Source organism: Triturus cristatus, chromosome 2_1 (assembly GCF_964204655.1).
Source record: "Triturus cristatus chromosome 2_1, aTriCri1.1, whole genome shotgun sequence".
NCBI lineage: Eukaryota > Metazoa > Chordata > Amphibia > Caudata > Salamandridae > Triturus > Triturus cristatus.
The window spans coordinates 509,300,410-509,321,759 of NC_140581.1; the positions used below are offsets into that span (position 1 = coordinate 509,300,410).

The 21,350-nt window shown below is 43.7% G+C and overlaps 1 protein-coding gene across 3 annotated transcripts in view; it reads left to right on the plus strand.

Moving 5' to 3' along the window:
* The window catches only part of MSH3 (mutS homolog 3), a 2,607,526-nt gene that overhangs the window by 1,208,488 nt on the left and 1,377,688 nt on the right, over positions 1-21,350 (plus strand). For all 3 annotated transcript variants that reach the window (XM_085632401.1, XM_085632403.1, XM_085632402.1), the window contains exon 12: positions 18,963-19,072. In XM_085632401.1, the coding sequence (XP_085488527.1) occupies positions 18,963-19,072 (110 nt within the window). The remainder of the gene's footprint in view (positions 1-18,962; positions 19,073-21,350) is intronic.

Below are 21,350 nucleotides of genomic sequence, written 5' to 3' on the forward strand. Positions count from 1 at the left end.
TCCAAGATTGTACAAGTTGCCCTATTATGGCAGCCCTAAAAATATTAGTTAACAGCGGAGTCCAAAACGTTATATTATCGTTGTACAAATCTAATGGTACACTGTCCTTCCCCAAAGAGCTTGAGTTAATCTCAGCAGTCACATCCCTCTCCTCAATAGTCTGTCTAACTTGGTCAACATCCTCATAATTGCCAGTAACTAATTTTGTGATATCTGAGGTAGTATGCTTATTGCCCGGATTAAAAATGTTAGAAAAATGATTCACCTGTGCCTTAACTGGTGTAAGGGATTCCATCAAAGGCTTTTGATAACCTGACAGGAAGGGTTGATTAACAGCGTTCTAGAAGGCAGCTCTGTCCTTAATTTTCGCTGCCCACCCCAACTCCTCCATCTTATCTTATGAGCTCTGTTTTCCTCATCTAAAGAAATTTGGTATATGACCTCCTGCCACTCAGTATATCAACTGTAGAGCATGTTTGTTTGCTTTTGTACAGCTGTGCAGGCATAGTTAAACCAGCCCTGTAGGGAGTTATGTTTGGAGGGTTTACTTAAATTGTACGTGAATGTACATAGGGCATAAAACGTCTCTACAATATTCTCTGGGGTTTCATCAGGAGAAGTCAGTATTGTGATTACCTTGCTGTTATCCTTAATAGCCTATGTAAAAAGATCTCCTTATCTACTCTATCCCATTTAATCCGAATGCCTTAATTACATGAATGTGATGGAGCTAAATTTTCCTTCTGTCCTCTGTCATCATGTACATGTAAATCAAGAACGATGACAAGCGGATTATGATCGCTCAAACAGGAGACTTCAATGTTGTAATCCAAAGACAGTATCACAAAATCAATAGCACTACTATTTCCAATTTCTTTATATTTGGGAGGGAGAGGTGACTCTCTTGTCCTATACTCTTTAGCAAAGACTAGACATTATGATCCTGTTCATAGCCTTCCCATATGGGATGTGCTGGAAATGTATCTTGTCCATCCCTTTTGGTGTGTTTTTATCCCACATGTAGATGTATTACTAATGTCACACAATTGTATATTGAAATATCCTACCTAAACAAGTAAGACCTCCTTTGTGTGTCCATCTTGACATTTTTACAAACTAACTTCAAGATCATCTATTACCATACAGGGGTGTGGAGTTTAATAAAATATCTTCTTTACCATAGGGCAGGTTGCTTCATAAATCTACTTTACCAAAATCCACTTGTCCCTTTGGTGCCATGTAGTGCCAGGGCTCATACCATATTAGTATTTGAATACTTGCACTCCCCTTACGTTGCTTGTTTCCGTAGATCTACATGCTGGGACTGAATGTAGAGGTAAGCAATAGTTCCAGGGCTAGAATGTCCTTTTGAGTCTGTGCAAACCTACTAACTTGCATGTTTAAGGGTTTTCAACAACTCTTCTCTAAACTTTTCCCATACTGAGAAATGTTGGAAATTTACTCCTGACAATGGCAGATGTAAATCTTCTTTCAAAGTTGGGAAAAAAGTGGTTGGAGGGAAAGTGAACTTGCAAACACTCAGATTTTCACATGAGCAAATCTACTCATGCACATTTGCTCATGCTAAAAGGCAGTTCACAAATATTAATATAATTTCTTGTCCTACTTCTGTGAATTTTTCGGAATTCATGAAAGCCGTATAGCTGCACTTAATGCAAGGACAGTTACCATAGTTTCACTTTTGAGACGTTCTTTAATAATTGGGCCCCTAATTTGGTCTGGCGTTGACCATGACCCTTTGCGTTTTTTAAAATTCTGTCTCTCACTCTGTATCGGCTGGCTTCACTGTGAGTGACAGCATTCTGCTCTCTTACAAGGAGAATATCGGAACACAAAGTAGTTTTGTTCAGTGCCAGTAACTACTGTGGCAGTGTGTGCTTTTTGAGACCAAATTTGTTTTTGCTTTTGCCAATATTTGTTATAATAGCGAGGGCCCGGCAGCTCCCACACCAATAAAGTTTTACAAAAACCATGCCAAAACAAGTCACACATTGGCAAAACTAAAAGGCTGACCACCAATTTCAGACCTACTGGCTTTGCCAATGCTTATTTATTTTTGTTTCCCATAATCTTATTGAAACTGGTTACACTGATTTTCCATATGAATATTTCTGGGAAATAATAGCATGCATCAACACATGATACTAAATGATGCTGCAAAGAAATGGTACCTGAAATTTTACAGTAGTTTAGCTAAATGGTTTTTTTCCTGCTTTCATTTTTTTATGAACATTTTATTTTGAAAGCAAAGAATCATCAATCTTGCTTTCAAGCTTCTGCTAATATTTGCCTCAAATCAGAGAGCATTCTGGGAGCATTATACATAGCTTCCCATTGCTAATTTTGAAATCAGGTGTACACATTTTTATACTGAAACCAGTGTCAGTAGTGCAGTCAGAGATGACAACATTTAGTTAGAGCACTCACCCAAATAATAAAGGCTTTCAATTAATGAACCATAAATAAGTTTGAACAGCATTAACATATGGACAAAAATATTACCGTAACTGCATACAGTGCCCTTTCCTGATCCGTAATGTGGTTCTGAAAACTGTCAGCTAAAGGGTTTGTGCTGCAGGGGGGGGGTTGGGCCTTCTTGTCCCAAGGACAAAATACACATAAAAACTTGTTGCCCTTGACCCCAAGCAATATGTCCTGGGAATTGTCCCACATCCCATGTAACATGAACATCAAAAATATTACTGTAAAAATTGATCGTGACATCAAAGGAGTTCGGGATTTCCAATAGCACCAGTTGATAGCAGGGTATAAAATCAATTACTTTTGCTTGGAGTTTGGTTAATTTAACTAAGATCAAGGTAGCCAAGCTCCCTTTGGCTTCCTTCCAAAGAAGGAATGGCTGGGCTACGCATACCAAACAAACAATCTATACAAACATCTTCAGGGGTCCAACTCTCCTGCAAACAAATGATATCAACTTCATTAATAACGTATACCCGGTCCGGGTTCGTCAACTTCGAGTAGATACCTGCAGTGTTCCACGAAAGGAGTGTAAGACCCTGCCTTAGAGTAAAGGACCCTGTGGATGTATCCTTGGTGCCTATGATCCGCAGTGCAGGGTTTTGCCTTGGGGGCCACCGTTTTGTCTGGGTACATTGCGTCCACGACTGGAGAGTCAAAATATTCGTACATCCTTGTACCGCTAGTCTCGCTTTAGGGCAGAGTCAATCCAGATCATCCAATAGAGTTAATACATCAATGCTGTTTCATACTTCCACATTGCTTATTATTGCTTATTATTTGAAGATCATGAGACTATCGGAGCAGTATGAGTGGTTATAAGGACCGTTGGCCTATGAAAATAACCCAGGGACAGGGCCTAAATTGAGCCTGCCACTCATTTCCAATTATACAAACAACTTAAAAGTGATTTTACAATGCTAGTGGATTTAAAATTGATTATCACAGAATCACCTGGTGCTTCCTCTTCACCAATACCAATCCAAGGAGTTCTTCTTACCATAAGCACTTTTGCTGGAAGATCATTAGGCCAACCAATGTTTGATTTTGGCCAATGAAATATCTTGTTTTTTAAAGCAGAATAATCTTCCTTCAAGGTTGGGGATAATCTTGGTACATCGTTTAATATCATTATATATGGGTACACTCTGACAATAGCTTACTATAAACTTTATTTTTGTTTAAGGGAACTCTAGAATCTCCACATTTGACCGAAATTTCAACAATGTTGCCGCTCGAGGACTGCCGCCTGCCTGCCTGCTGGTCTCTGGGGCATAGCGCTCTTCACGGAAGCAGCATCCTGACAAACATTACGCTGCCTGGAAGTCATTCACCTGCCATAGGGGAGATCCGCACTAACAACGAAGCACTCGGGACTGCGAGGACCAGGGAGCTGTGCGCGTAGCACATTGGCTGCACCTGGCCCTCTTCCCGACTCCTCCCCTGCCAAGGATAAGACTGCTCGCGGCCCCCGCTTCGCGGGAGCCGCTCGAGGACTGCCGCCTGCCTGCCTGCTGGTCTCTGGGGCATAGCGCTCTTCACGGAAGCAGCATCCTGACAAACATTACGCTGCCTGGAAGTCATTCACCTGCCATAGGGGAGATCCGCACTAACAACGAAGCACTCGGGACTGCGAGGACCAGGGAGCTGTGCGCGTAGCACATTGGCTGCACCTGGCCCTCTTCCCGACTCCTCCCCTGCCAAGGATAAGACTGCTCGCGGCCCCCGCTTCGCGGGAGCCGCTCGAGGACTGCCGCCTGCCTGCCTGCTGGTCTCTGGGGCATAGCGCTCTTCACGGAAGCAGCATCCTGACAAACATTACGCTGCCTGGAAGTCATTCACCTGCCATAGGGGAGATCCGCACTAACAACGAAGCACTCGGGACTGCGAGGACCAGGGAGCTGTGCGCGTAGCACATTGGCTGCACCTGGCCCTCTTCCCGACTCCTCCTCTATCTCCGCCCCATTCTTCTACATTACCATATCGTCGCTCTCGCGCGCTAGCGGGACGCGTGCGGGACGAGAGCCGGGGCGAAGACCGGGCAAAGAGCGGGCCCTCTGAGGCCCTCAGAGACACGAGGAGACCGGACTGGGGGAACTCCCTATTCGTACTATCCACTAACCGTGAGTCCTCAGTTTGACACTGCTAGTAATAACATGGCTGATATTGTAGCTAATAACTCTCCTGTTAAACATGGCGCCCCCACCAAATGTACATTGGTAGACTATTTTAAAAAGGTGACTGTACCCACGGACAAGGAGACTACGCTCGCCGAACGAAGGGCTGAACGACGCCGCTCCATAGAGTGTATGAAAAATAGGACATTATTGGACAGTACATCTCCTTTGACTTCGTCCCTTATTGTGCTAAGCCCTTCTACCTTGACGCAGGAGGCGTTAGCTATGGATAACGTCCCAGAGCTGCTGAGAACAATTGACTCTACACCCAGTAATTTTAACTTGTTACCAGTTTTAACTACTTTGTCCCCTGCTAGTACTACTATTACTCTTGGAAAGGAAACTGATATTGTTACTATTCCCTCTGAACCGAAGGCTAAGACCACTATTAAGAAGGCAGGGAGGGCGTTGGTGTCCAAAGCTGTAAGGCCCCCTCCGCCCAAGAGAAGAAAGAGGTTAGGCAATTTGCCAAGAGGCAATATTAACCACACTGACTTTGGCAAGGGCCCTATGCAAACTGTGAGCGTTGCATCACTGACAAAGGTTCCATTGCCACCATTAACAACACACGACGTGGCCTCAATATCCTCCACCTCCTTGGTTCCTCCCCCTCCTGACTTGTCTCGTTCTCCGTTGCTCCTACCTGAATTAGGTACAATGACATCACATCTTGAGAGCATCGAGAAATTGATTAGATCATTTACTTTACCCATCATAGAAAGATTAAAAAATATAGAGTCACGAATGGGGAATTTAGAATCTTTAATCACAAAACACCTGGGGCCACGGAAAGATTCCACTCACCTACACCCGCCTCCCCCTATGGATTCAGATCCATCCTTTACGCACACTAGGACTAACGAGATAGGTAGCTCTAATTCTCAGCGTAGGGATAAGCCCGCCCACACCACAACTAATCAAAGTTATGGTCAACATGTAGATGGTGAACTAAGGAAGGAAATAGTAAACCCTATTATAGTAACATCCCTAAAGGAGAAGGGGGAGAATCATCACTCAGTCAGAGCAAGTGACCTACGTAGCCATCAAGTTAATTTACCCCCAGAGGCGGTACCATATGTGGTGGTGTTAACTGAAGTTCCACCTCTGGATAAGGGTAGAAATGAGGGTTATTATAACCTAAAAAATAAAATCGTGCACTGGCTTAGGACAAACAGACCCCTCCCTCCTAACATTAATGGGGAGATATTGCATGTTCGGAGACTTCCTTGGTTAGGTCGCAGAATCAAAGACCTTGAAGGGGATGTAATCATTATCAATTTTAGAGACCCTAATGCAGTCAAATACATCTTAGACTACCCCTTGGGTTCTACATGGGGGCCTATAAACCCCCGTGTATTATCCTACTTTTACCCAAGATCAATAGTCTCTTATAATGCACACCCCAGGGCTCTAGGAAAAACGGTGGCCCATTCTCACCCATTCGTAGCAACATCTGTTCCCCTTGTTCCACATTGTAACATGCATGCACCCAGTTCTGTGGCATATGAAAATGCAGCAGAATGGGTTACGGTTCCACCTGGGAACCATAGAATGGGTCCACGAAGGGTGAACTACACGCTACCATTTACTCCTCTCGAAGTTGTTAATAGATTTGGGGCTTTATCAGGAGTCGATGACTGCGATTGACTTAGTACTTCTTCTGTCTATGGGCGTAGCACACAGGGGGATCAGGTTGAGGGTATGGATCCGATTTCTAAACTGTCGACTTTCTGCCCAAACCATTCTATCTCTGACAGGCAACATATGTCCTCACTGGCGACTCACACAGGGCCCCTGGAATACGCTCTGGTGGCCGTAGATGAAATAGTTATCGAACCTTACCGTTCCGCACACAGGGAGGACGGGGTGGAGGTGGTGGGAGGTTGCTTTCCACGAAAGACCAAAGTTCTACAGGGGTCCTCATTCAAAGCACAAAGTGAGCTGGGGGTCTGTGCCCCTTTAAGGATAGAAGAAAGCACCCCGCACGAGGCTTCTATGCCTACAACCAGAACTATGAGGGCATTAGAGATTCTGTCATGGAACGTGGCTGGGCTCCCCAATAAGCTAGGCAATACTGACTGGGAAACTTTTATCAAAGAACATGATATATGCATGTTCCAAGAGACGTGGGCCAGAGAAAATCTTTGCCACCCCGGTTTTGCAATATTTAATATTCCAGCTAGATGGGGCGGGAAGGGACGCCCGTCTGGTGGACTATCAACATGGATTGCCTGTCATTTAGGCTGTACTGCCGAGGTGGTAGAAACTAATTCTCTGGACATCCTGTGCGTGGCCTTGCGTTGGCCCAATGGGGCGGGTCTGAGTCTGGTAAATATATACTCTAGACCAGTCGGAGTTGCGGCCACCTCAAGGTCACTGGAGGATTTAGGGATTTTTCTTGACACTTTCACTGGCCCAGATACACTCCTGGTCGGAGGGGATTTTAACATTCAGTTTGAACCACTTCCGACGCATCTAGACGGGATCAGCAGCGAGGAGGATGACCTCTGGGAAATCCAAAGTATTGTAGGTCCGCCAGTCAGGGTAGCATCACCCCTCTTATTGCAAGTTCTAACATTAACATTGGCAAATTCACTTAGAGCATGCAATGGTAGGTTCAAGGGGGATAACCCGCCCCAGCCAACCTTTAATAGACCAAGACAGGAGTCCCGGATTGATTACATACTGATCAGACTCCAGGACTGGAAATTGGTATTAGACTTTAAAATTGCCCTAAGGGCTGATAGTGATCATAACCCCCTAATCCTCTCACTAGCTGCGGATGGTTTCCTTAGGCCAGAAACTCGAGGAAATAGCTTACCTGCCCCCAGTCTCACCTTGTCCAGCAATAGACGAAGACTAAGGTGGGACAGACTACTAGAGAAACCGAACCGTATAAGGGCTATATATGAGCAAGTGGCTTTAACCTTGGAAAGAGTGGAGAGCCTTCTCCCTCAATTGTCCTCGTCAGAAGGTTGTTCTTCCCTTGTGGATATTCACCAGACCCTTTGTGCCAATTTAGCTGAGGTATTGAATCCTGTGGTCCGGGGCAGGAAACCGAGGAGTGAAAGAGCCTCTTGGTTTAATGCCAGTTGTAGGGGAGCCAAGAAAGATCTCCTCCAAGCACTCAAAAATAAGGAATCATCCTCTGTGATTAGGGAAAAGAGGCTGGCCTATAAGTTCCTTCTTGAAGCTGCTAAAATAGACTGGGACTGGGAGAACTGGACAGAAATAACATCTGCTCTCAAAGCTAGAGATTCCAGAAAATTTTGGCACATAGTCAGACATGGTTCTGCTGAGCCTGTTATGGCAATAGAAGGCAATATTGCACCTGAAGTCTGGGAAAAACATTTCTCATCGCTTTATAGCAGAGCTGGGTTAGACCAAATGGGAACTCCGCCTGAGAGCTTAGTGGTCCCCATCGATAATCATATTGAGCTGGCAGACTTTAAGCTGGAGGAATTGGAAAGGGCAATTACTTGCCTTTCCTTAGGAAAAGCGCCAGGCTTAGATAAGATCCCAGGCGACCTCTTAAGGCACGAAGTCAGAATTTGGGCACTATACTTTTTGGTACTGTTCAACGCAATCATTCGTGGGATGGCACTTCCCCCAACTTGGCTTGGGGCGGAGATTGTGCCCATTTTTAAAAGGGGCTCACCTTTGCTCCCCGCCAATTATAGACCGATCAGTCTGATAGACGTTCCACAGAAACTCTTTGCGAGGCTTCTGTTGGATCGACTTTTGGACTGGATCGAGGAGAGGGATGTTCTGAGCCCTCTTCAGGCCGGGTTTCGCCAGAAGATCTCTACTGTGGACCAGGTCTTTAGGCTGTCCCTTCTACATTGGAAAACAATACAGTTGGAGGGTGGCAGCCTCTATACTGTATTTGTAGATTTAAGGGCTGCGTTTGACCTGGTACCACGTGGTAAGCTCTGGGAAGTCCTGGCGAACGTTGGGATGCCAGCTGATCTCCTGAATATGATCATCCGCCTTCATACAAACACCTATGCCCGTGTGAGGTGCGGTGGGCAGGGTGCACTCTCAAACAAGTTTCCCATTGAGAGAGGGGTAAGACAGGGGTGCGTACTTGCACCGACCCTGTTCTGCCTCTTTGTCAACGGGGTCATTGACCACCTCAACGGGGTCCCCAATTCGGATGTCCCGAAGTTGGCGGGAAGGAGGGTCCCAGCAATTATGTTTGCTGACGATACCCTCCTTCTCTCCAAGTCACCTATGGGAATCCAGCGTGTTCTGGATGGCTTTGGGGACTTCTGTAGAGAGCATGGATTGGAAATAAACATCACAAAGACCAAATTCATGGCTTTCAATCCGCCACCCAGGTTCCATCGTATTCCTCGCATTGGGGAAAATGCACTCGACCGAGTGAGCACCTTTGAATACCTTGGTGTTACACTCAACGAGGAATTGGGGTGGGGTCAACATCAGGAGAAAACGAGGTTGAAGCTAGTGCAACATATTGGTGGAATATTAGCAATGGTGGGGAAGAATAGGTCAACCCTTAAACCCATAGGTCCTCCTCTCCATATTTATAGGGTCCAAGCAAGAGGAGCAGTTACCTATGGGAGTGAATTATGGGGTTATAAAATCCTGGACAGCTTGACAAAGGAGGAGAACAGATTCCTCAGGTGTCTAGTAGCTCTTCCTCCGAGTACACCGCTAGTGCCTCTACGACTTGATTTAGGCATTAGACCACTGGAAGAAGAGTTGGCACTTCGTCCCGTGATCTACTGGCGCAGATTGTGGACGGTGCCTGAACTGATTCACTATAGACAGGGTCTCCAGGAAGTTCTCAGCTTCCCAAATTCGGGGAACATTCCCTGGCTTAAATTCGTAAGGAATAGTTTGATGAGCCTAGGTCTAGATGCACTATGGAATGATCCTTGCAATGCTTGTCCTAAGCTTTCCAAAAAAGCTTTAACCAAAGTGTATCATGATTCTAAGGCACCTTTACTCCGACCCTCCAAATCCCTAGGGTCTCTAACCCAATTCCTTCTTATGAAGAGTACATACATCTTTGAATTGGCCTTGGATAATGTTTACCCTGTAATAATCAGGAAGCTCTATTTGCAATGGAGGCACGGGTCTTTGCCAATTCGTGCTTTCACTAGCTCCTGGTCCCTGTCGACACCCAGTATTTGCCCGGCATGCAGTGCAAGTGAGGAAACTGAGCTGCATTTTATATTTTTTTGCACGGGTTACACTGAGCCCCGCAGAAAGTGGATTATTCCCATCTGTAGGAACCTGGGCTTCACAAGGTGTCATGAAGCCTTTAGAATTCTCAAGAGCGAAACGGCCGCGCACATTGTGTTTGCAGTGGCAAAATTCTTGGGGGCTTTCTGGCACAAACGGAAAAAACATTTAAAAATGTCAATCTGATTTATGTATGTAATTAGTATGTATTAGCTGTGTGGATGCATTATTTTTAAAGATTTTATCTATTGTTGTTAAATGTTTTATATTGATTTTATGCACTTTTATGGAGTTACTCCGAAATAAAGTTTTCTTGAACTTGAACTTGTTATTTCCAGCCCTCATTCTCACTGTGGGGTATTTAACGTCCATGCCAGGCTTAGGTGGCATAACCTCTTGACTCCAAACAGTGTCACCCTCTGCCTGAGCAAAATAGTTTTGTGGACTTCCCTGAGAGGTACAAGGCTATTGGATAGGATACTTCATCAAACTTGGAATGTAGCTCTTTTAAATTCCCAAATATCTCTGCACAAAATTCCTTTATCACAGTCTCCAACTTATCCATGTGGTTTGAGAATTGGGTCATAATGCGAAGTTCTAAATCTAACAGATGCTTTACAGACAGATATAGTCTTCAAATGATTGGTTTTTTTCTTTTTAGTACCCCTAGGCTTACCTTTTTTTTGCTCCAGATCCCAGCTCAAAAGCAACTTCATTACATCTTTGGGGGTAAAAGTAGGAAAGTTACGCAATCCCCTTCCTCTTCAAAGGAGAAGTAGATGCAAAAGGTGTTTCCTCCAATAGGTCCTCACCTTGGTCAATTTCTCCCACCGGGCCTGCGGGGAGAGTCCAAGATGCTTCTTCTAAATTTCCTTTCTCTTTACTATGTAAATTATTAGCAGGGCTCTTATACACAGTACCCCTAATGGTTGAGGGGCTTTGATGGGCCATAGTCACTCCAGAGGATACTTTTTTGGATGCAGTAATTCCCCCCTCTCTAGAGCTACTCTCCGAGGTGATGGCTCACATAGCCGTTCTCAGATAGTTATGGCATTAATCGCTGAGCCTTCTAGCGGGCAATTAGCTTTCCTATTTCCCATGATGCAGGAGGACTACGGAAGAAGGAGCATTTTATAAACTAGTTAAGTTTACAGTACCTTCCTATAGCAGCAATGCAGACCAAAATCTGTCGCCCATGAGCGTGATCTCAGCCTGGACTCAACCGGGCGCCGATGGCCCTGTCCTTGCCTGGGCCTGAGTGCGCCCCTCGTTGTGGGAGGCCCAAAATGTTGGTATGGCCCTGTACAGCAGGAAGTAATAGGGTCCCTCCTACTCAAGACTAAAGCAAACTGGTTGTTGTAGTCCTCTAGATGGACCCTTAGGTTACAAAGTGTCCTGCGTTGTGGGAGGCCCCCAATGTTTTTATGACCCCGTGCAGCAGGAAGGAATAGAGCCCCTCCTCCACAGGGCTAAAGCAAGCTCGTAATTTTAGTCTGCTGGACGGGCCCTTAGACCTCAAAGTGTCCTGCGTCATGGGAGGCATGCAATGTTTTTTAGGCTCATGCAGCATGAAGTAATAGAGCCCCTCCTCCTCAGGGCTAAAGAAAGGTAGTCATTAGACGGACCCTTTGGCTGCAAAGTGTCACATTTCTAAGTCAAAAGGTTCATGTTTGGGGTACTTCAAATCCTATTTTAAAAGCCTAACTTATGGAGAAGGTGTATTTTAAATTACAATTCTAGAGATGCCACTTTTAGAAAGTTGACATTTTCTTGCCTTAGCCATTTAATGCCTGCAGCCTGTCTCTGGTCTTATGGCTGGGTCTAGTTGACATTTGGGCTTTGTGTATTCCTCCTAGACAGCCACACACAATGAGAGCTTGGGTGTGACTGGATGGGCCATCACTGGCAGGTTGGGAGGGAGGAGCTGGACGCAGCCCTGCTTACACTTGAATAGACTATGTTCTGTCTCCACTCAAAGGGCTGCATAGCCCGTGTAGTTATTCTGGAGGCAGGTAAGACAGGGCATATGGGCACTTAAAAGGCATGTCTCCAAAATATTCTCCCCGGTTCAAAGGCACAACTGTGCATAAAAGAAAGACCTAAGACACCAGCTCTTGAGTACATATCTGTACCTATGGATACGCTGCCAAAGAGAAGGATTGCTGTGCAGCTACAACGACTGGCACTCTGCTGGAATGCTGCTCTAAATGAACTGCTGCCCTGCTGCGCTGTCCTGCTGTGTTTTTGCCTACAGTAGGAGAACTGGACCTGCACTTTCATCTTGAACCCAGGACACCAGAGTGATTCAAAGCGCTAGTCTGCTGGCCTCCTGATCTGAGCCTGAGGGACATAAAAGACTCCCCAATAGCTCCTAGACCATTTTTCAGCGAGTTCTTAACCCCCATGTGTTGCCTCCCAGAGCCTGGGGCCTTGATGTGGTTCTCAAGCTTTTGAAATCAAGCTTTTTGGAATTTTGCGACTGTGAACGGGCTGTTTGCATCGGAACCACGCCGCTCGTTACGAAAATCAATGCGATACACTGCCACACATCTCTTTGCACAGCAGCATTGACAGCCCTTGGAGGACTGTCAATGCAAATCTCCAGCCCGCCTATACGTGGCGCCCAGCCTGCTCCTTGCTCCACACCGACCACCGCCCGCAACACTCTCCTTGGTCCTGGTGCCACCGCCCGCGACACTCTCCTTGGTCCTGGTCCCCCCTCCAAAGCGAACGGGACTCTTGCCACAAAACTTGAGAAGGTAAAACTTCAGCTGGACTAATCTGGGACTGTATCTGTCCTAATTTCTATCATGGTCATCCTGAACTTTTGACTTTGACCTGGTCTAGTCAACCAGATATCCCCGGTTGGTGCTTTTGGCTTTTAGGCTCTATTTTACATTTTATTCTGTACTAATTCATAAGTCCGATTTTTCTGATTCGTTTTTTGTTGATCTTTTTATTTATTAAATTCAGATCCATTTTCCTAACCTGGTGTAAGGTTCTTTTTGGGTGCTGTTTTCATTGTGTTATTTTTTGAAGTGTTACACAAATGCTTTACACATTGCTTGCAAGTTAAGCCTGACTGCTCTGTGCCAAGCTACCAGGGGGTGAGCACAGGTCAATTTGTTGTTTGCTTGCTGCTTTGCCATTACTAAGATTGTGGTTGCTGCTTGACCAGGGCTCACACCCTACTCAACGAGTAACCCAATTTCTAACACTCCTGTTCTAGTTTTTCTTCCTGTGAAATAGCAGAATACCTGTGTGTACTCCTTAAATCTCCCCTCATCATTGAAGATGTTAAGACTTCTATTACCAGTCTAACAAGTGGTAAAGCCCTGGGAGGGAATGGTTTCCTAGTGGATTTTTATAAGGAATATACTGATATCTTGGCTCCCTGGTTGTTGGATATTTATAATGCAGCCATTGTTAAAGGTTGACCACCTCCATCAATGATGGAAGTAATAATGGCTATAGCCGAACCGTAACCCTCGCCAGTGCTCCTCGTATAGGCCGCTTTTATTATTGAATGTCTATTACAAAACCCTCGCCAGAATTTTTCCAGGAATGTTGGAACCTATGATGTAGTTGTTACTGCTGCCTGCTTTGTCTGGATTTGTACCTTAGAGGTAAGTATTCCTCAATTTTCGCACACTAGTGGCCATCCTGCACCAGGTAGATCAACATTTACCAGAAGCGGCCATTCTATTGGATGCCTAAAAGGCTTTTTCAGCTCTGGGATGACCATTCATGTAGAAAGTGCATTTACAGGTATTTCCTAGCTCTGATAAATTTATTGTATGTGGGTCCCAGAGCCTGGGTGAACGTTAACAATCTCTATTCTTATGTAGTGTCCATTAGCAGGGCACTTGCCTAGTTTGTCAGTTGGCTCCCCTTGATTTTCACCCTGGCTATCAAGCCCCTTGCTTCAATACTTTGCAAGTTTCATTCCCAATGTGGTCTCTATGTCTATGCAAAAATAACATTGATATCCTTATATGCTAACAACTTTATATTTATGTGCAAAACCCAGAAAATACAGTAGCCCCCAATCATCAAAGATATAATTACATTTCAATGATACCCTAGTTTGCTGATAAACGTGGGCAAATCAGAGATATTCCCACTCATGGACAAAATTATCATATAAAATGGAAAATACCCACTTAGATGATGGGCAGGCAGGGTGAAATGCCTGGGCATACATGTATATAGGGATACAATAGAGCTACTAAGGCGGAATTTTGGGGCAGCTCTTGAGAACCTTGGAGTGCAAGTTGAACATTAAATAGTACTCCTCATATCTTTGAGTTGGATGTTGCTCAAGATGGTAGTACTAAATGAAATGCCACTTATAAAGTGCAAGGCTACTCCAAGAAGTTTCCCGGTGCTGTGCTTATTAGCCACCTCACAGAGTGCAGTTGGACAGTTACTCTTTTTTAAAAAAAGCCAGGTTTGCAGCTTTTTCTTGAACAGGATTGTAGCATCCACTAAACGTAGCTCAAGATCGAGTTTGTTCCATGCAGATGGCCCAAGATAGGAGAAGGCCCGCCCTCCAGTTCTAATGCAGCAAATCTTCCAGAAGGCTATTAGCTGACCGCAGGTTGCTAGAGGGTATGTAAAAGATGATTCTTGCCCTGAGGTAGCCTACATCTGTATGATGAAGAGCCTTGTGGATCAAAACTAGTGCTTTAAACAGAATTTCCTTCCTTATTGGGAGTCAGTGAAGGTCACGTAGGTGTGGGGACAAGTGCGTTCTCGGAGGCAGGCTAGGGATAATACGGGGCTACCATATTCTGAACCACCTGAAGTCTGTTGAGCAGTCCCAAATATAGGGCATTTCCATAGTCCAGGCTAAAAGTTTTAAGCGCTTGGAAGACCGCCTTCCTCCCAGAAAATGAAAGGGAATGCAAAAAATATTTTAGTGCTCGCAGTAACCCGAAACATGTGCCTACCACAGACTTGATTTGTAGTTGAAAGTATAAGAGTTATCTAATTCAACACTCAAGTTCTTAACTGTTCCCCCCCTGAGGGTGGGGCATCTTTAGGCCAAAAGGTCTTCCATGTTTTTGGGGCATTATGACTGAAGAATAGTTTTCCTGTTTTTTCTGAGTTACATTTTAGTTGATGGGTGGTCATCCAGTGGAAAACAGATGTAAGGCAGGTTTTGATGGACTCTCCCACAATCTTTTATCCCCTCCCAATGGAGAACAGCTGAGTATCATCAGCGTATGAGCTCACTTTTGTCCCCAAGGCATCTGCCAGCTGGGCTAAAGGAGTAAGGTACACATTAAATAATGTAGGGCTCAAAGCAGAGCCCTGCTTCACCCCCACTGACAACTCACATGATCTTGAAGATAAAGGAGGGACCCAAATTTCCTGTCCTCTATGCTCTAAAAAGGAGGCTCGTCAGTTCAAGGCTTGTCCACCTATCCCGCCTGATTGGAGACACGATTGAAGTCTGGAGTGAGGGACCGTATCGAAGGCCACTGATAGGTTTATCATAATCAGCACGGTCTTCTGACAACATTTTTCTATTTATTCTGTAATGTTCCAGTCTGCATAATTAATGACTTGTTTGACAACTTTGGCAGATGATATTGAGGGTAATATGGGCTGGTAAGCAGCTACATATTAAATGGGAAGCCCTAATACAACCAATGGCGATTGAGGCTTGTCGGTATCCTTCTTACCTCATTACATTTAGTACTGGTTCAGTGCACAGATCTCCCTTATGCATGTGAGATAGAACTTAGGATGGCTGCGCCCTACTAGCTTCTGTCAGAGATATGTAAAGAGCCTTCTGCACGAAGGGACAAAGTAGATGTGACAGGAAACATTACCGAAATATATTAAAAGGAATGGAAATTGAAGAACGGGTGATCTTTTTACAATCTGGTATTCATAGATCAGCAAGATCATACACACAAGGGTGGCAGCTTTCCATTGGAGATACTGCTATATTGTAAGTTTCGATTAGCTGTGAAATCCATATGCCTAACTTTCCCTCAACCCTCTGTGGTACAAAACTAACTCTACTTACCAAGATGATTCATAGCAATCATACTATGAAAGAGTTGCTGCAGAAAGAATCAGAGAAACTGATAGCGAAATAATGCATACCCCTTTTAAATGTATTTACATTGTTTTTCAAATTATTTCCAAAAGCATATACACAGTCTTCACCATCACCTCTTCTGCATAAAGTTTTTTGAAAGAAGAGTTGAATCTTTTGCAACAAGAGCAGGACCAAACTTGAACATTACCACAACTAAATGGGAACATCCCTCTTATCCCCATATATTGTCACATCTAGAGGCACAACAATCTCCAACAAGCATTGGCATAGCCAATAGGTCTCGCTTTTGGGACCTTATAAGTGTTTAGTCATGCAACAGTTGCATAAGTAAATACTTATAAGGTCCCAAAAGCGAGACCTATTGGCTATACCAATGCTTGTTTCTGTTTATTACTGCTCTGTAGTAATGGCGGCGCACGGGTGCCACCATTACTACATAGAAGTAATAAACAGGAGGAAAAAAAAACTGGCTCACGGAGAACATCAAAGCGAAAGTGATCGCAATCGCGATCAAACATCAAAGAGGCCGTGCGGACGCGAAAGTGAGGCGCGCGCTCCCGCGCACATGCACTGTAGCTCTATGCTACAGTGTTAGCACTTTTTTGAGCCCTCACAATAAGTCTCGCCAGACCAGCGCATGCGCTGGGTCAGGCGAGACCTAAAAAGGAAGCATCATGCAATTTTTTGCCAACTGAGCAGATTGAAAACACACCTTTGTCTTTTGCTGATGACTCACAACGTTTGTATCTTTTGCATGGAGTAATCTCCTTACCAATCCCTGCTTTTCATTTTTATAATTGTCAAAAACACACTTCTCTTGGTTGGCATCAACATAACACCTTCCTACAACATGCCTGGAAACTCCCTTTAGCCTATATTTGTTGGACAAAAGACAATCCTGCTTTCATTACACAACTGCATTTACCGATCCACTAGGACACTTACTCCATGGTGACTCTATCACTGTTCATGGGGCTTGTGATCCCATGAAGCCCTGCCTTGCTTGCGCATTCCTGATTAGTTTATTCCTTCTTTGACAGACTTCTAGGTTTTTACATAATTCTAACAAATAAATCCTGGTGTGTAATGATCCTGGGTTTTGCCTACATGTTAACAGTTCAAAAAACAGTAAATGGTTTGGCATTACCTATTATCCTCCCCTGTCAATCATATTTGAATGTGCTTCCTGACCAAAGAACATGGCCAGTTACGCCCTGTGCATCTTAATGGTGCCTCATGCCGAGTGGCGGATTAGATCCCTCCAGTGGTATCTGCAACATGATCTGCATTGCATGGGCCATTCCAACCTACTGAGTGGTCACCCTTTCAGCCCCCCAAACTATCATGGCCACAGATATCTCCTGTCTGAGGAAATGCCAGCCCACAACATTGGTGATATATTACAGATTGGGGTTTCAATTTGTGGATTCCTTTGTTACTGCCCAGAATAGGAATTGCCTGTGGTTTTATGGTATACACTTCTGAATAGTTCACTGCAGGATGCCTTTAGGTTCAGCAGTTCTTAGGACCTTCTGTACGCATATCAGTTGTTCTGCAAATAGAGTGGGAGGGTCAAACGCAGCTGCTTTTGTATTCTCAAGACTAGACGAGGAAGATATCGTACATCCGTCTCTTGGCACTCACTAATCAGCTGCTATTTTCTCTCCCTCACAGAGCGCACCTGCTCTTGCAGTAGTATGATCACGTGCTACATGCAAATCCTTAAATGCTGCAGGCTGCATGCCTGTTGATTTAGTGGCCGTAATGGCCATAATGAATATGAATTTCTTGATGACATCTCCATTGAAACTGATGTACAGTTGGCGGGTTGCCTCCTTACTCTTTTGGTGGCAATTAAGCTCAATGGAACTTTTACTCCACTATTATCCTTAACCGCTGGCATGGATCCAATTCTCCTGCTCAAACTTTGGATACTCTGATGTAAGCATATTCCTTATTTTTCTCTTTAATGAGTAAAATGAGTCAAAAATTGTAAAACATCATAAACCCATACTCATCTTTTTGGGGACATGATGCACAGTAGCTACAAGGCCACTGGAATATTATACTTAGGAACACCTTCCTGAAAAGTGCTAATGTTGAACATGTCTGAATGTTCCCACGCTTTAAATGCAACCATGATCCTAATAATAATTTTGAATAAACAAGGTTTTCTGACGATGAGATTACTCGGTTAGATAGATGAAGAGGAGATAAAAATGCCAAAGGCAGATTAACATTCTTGCCAACATTCAGTGACCAAAAAGCGGTAGGGTTTTAAGGTTTAAAAATCACTGCGTAATACACTGATGATATTCGACCTTTGGCCTGATGATATAACAGCAAATCGCATGTCCACGGGTGCCCAATTCTGAAGCAAGAACCACATAGCTTCTGACTCAGGTGGCAGCAAGAAAAATAAACTTAATTACATAAATTGGTAACTTGTGTGCATAGTGGCCATTTTTAACGCTTGCTAACAAACTGCTTACTTATAAAACGTAATTACAGTGTAGTGATGTTAGTACCCCCAGCGCAGAAGTAAACATTTCAAAACTGCACGGCGTTCAAAGGGTTGTTGATGAAAATTTTTCTGTTCAGGGAGCTGAATTTTGCTTTAAAACAAGTTCTTTCCTCAACTTGCCAAAAGCAGTAAAATGACTGAGGAATGTTGTATGGGTTCATAAAGTATGGATTAAGCTCAATTACCTCACACTCTGTTATTTGAAGAGATCACATTGTTTGTGATAGTCACTGGACAGGACTTTTTTTTGATTTCACACAAGATGACTCAATGGTGTAAAAAAGATAACAAAAAGTTCCTCTTTTCTTTGATAATTGTTACTTTCGTTGTGCCTTTTATAAATTCGCCAATATGGACTGAAACCGACAAAACTATTTGCAAAATGTTGCCCCGGTCTCTGTGCTAGTGCAAGCATTTTATGATCAATGTTTTGTTAATTTGATGCCAGTGTTTTCTGTGAATCCTATTTTAGACTGACATGAAAACCAAAGGCAGCTTGCTGTGGGCTTTGGATCACACCAGAACTGCGTTCGGACGAAGGACTCTGAAGAAATGGGTGACGCGTCCTCTTGTAAGAGCTAGGTAAGACATTGATTATCACATGCAGTTCCTGTTATTGGATATGTATGTAAGATGCATAGATCTTGTTCGTATAGTTATTATCCAGTTGAATGCAGGCAAATATACTGTAGCGTCGAATGAACAACCACTACACTAGCACTACAATCATGTTCAGGTCTTTGTCAACAATGAATGCAGAGACTGCTATTCTTCAAGGGCAGGCTCAACTAACTCCAGCTGTGGACCACATAGTGGCTGTTTGAGTGCCCTGCTTGATTGCACTGTTGCACTTGTCAGTGCTGACCAACAGGCACTCTTGTATATTCTTTATGCATGCATGGGGATGTCTATGGAGTCCTTCACTGTATTTTATCTTTTCTCAAATTTTGACTGTGTAATGTAATGGATTCGTTAATTGCTGAATGTATAATAGTAAACTCAGACCTCATAAAGAACTGCCAATCTGGTCATAAATAATTGAGTTTTTTGGTACCTCAATTAATTAGTTCTGTCTAAACTCACCTTTCTTTTGTATGGAATGTTCTTCTACTGAAAAGCTACAGACTGGGTAATCTGGGACTAAGAGCTTTTGCAGACAAACCTTAGTTAAAGATTATGGCAATTGGAAACAAAACAGAAAACAATGTATATTCATAACAAGTAAAATAAACCTGCCTGTCAAACAAAGGAGAGTAGAAAAAGCAATTTTCAATTATCATGATGAATATGTCAAATATATATGTAAAACCTAAATCTCCAGTCCATAAAAACTGAAACTACCCACTCTATCACTTTTGCAAATGAGCTGGAGACACTGGCAATGTGGGTCAATTATAGCAGATGAGTCGAGACAGCTACCTTGATGCAGCATATGATTTGTGGGAAACCAGGTTTGGCACAGTTTTTTAATTTTTAGATTTTTTTATATAGTGCAGACTATTGCCCCCAAGGGAGGTCAGAGCGCTTTACAAGTACAATAGGGATAATACAATACTTATTTTGTTAGTCATATAGAGACAAATGTATGTGTCAAAATATATACATTGGCGCGCCCAGGGGGCTCGGTCAGAGTTGTGTATTATTCTAAGAGCAAGCTTATTATTCCAAGAGCAGCATAGTTTTTCTTCTTCTGAGAGGACCATAGGCCACAAAGTTTTTGAGGACCCCAAAAGTCTATAATTTCCAGTATGGATAGCTGGACATGTTGAAGTGTGATCTTTTCTAGTTTGGGCTTAGGTACTTTCAGATGTGATTTGTCCTGTTGGTTTATTGTGGGACCTTGAGGTTCGTAGGTCTCAGTCCGTGTATGTGTCATTATAGTTTAAGGAAGCCATCATTGTTCTAGAGGTACTCTGGGGTCAGTGGGTATTCAGTTTGTGTTTGTGCCAGTTTCATGTTAGGGGTCGTCTGACCAATGGTGTTTCCTCATGCACATGGGATATAGGGTAGGAGTTTAAATGTATCTATATTTGCTCAGTTGTTCAGTAAAGGTTTATATAGGGATGGTCCTTTTATTTTGAATTGATACAGAGCTATTGGGTGAAGGTAGTGGGGCCATTCAGGATAAATTGTTGGATGAGTAGTTTCTCATCTCCGCTTTGAGGACTTTAAGAGAAGGATTGGTTCTGATTGAAGGGGGAATGTTGTTCCAGATCTGTGGTGACATCTAGAGAAGGCTTGTTTTAGGGTTCTTTTTCTTTAGCAGGGAGGTATTTCCAGTGGGAGGTTATTGTTGCTTCGCAGGAGGCAGAGTCATCCTGCAATGATCAGTTTTTTGGCCAGGTAGATCGGGGTCTTTCTGTGAAGGGCTTTGTGAATAATGCAGGTCAGTTTCAGGATACTTCTTGCTTCGATCAGCAGCCACCTTAATGTAATTAGGATGAGTGTGATGTGATCAAATTTACTGACGTTAGATACAAGTCTCATGGCGGAGTGAGAGGGCAGATTTGCGGGATGCAAGATGGAGTTTAGGTATCCCATTAAGCAGAACATTTCCCTAGTCTCTTAATCTTGATAGAGCAAGAGAGTGAACCACTTGTTTGAAGTCCTCAGGAGGAAAGAAGTAATCAGATTTGAAGTTGTGCTCCTCTGAATATTTTCTTAGTGTGTGCCTGTAGGTGAAGGTTTTGTGCAGTCTACAATAGATGTTTGGCATTTGAGGGTTGTAGGAAAGTAGGATCTGCTTTTATGGTTACCCCTCTTTTTTCTTGATGTAATGCTGTTTCTGACTAGTCTGACTGGGATCCTGCTAATCAGGACCCCAGTCTCGATGCTTTCTCCCCTAAATTGGTTTGGTAAG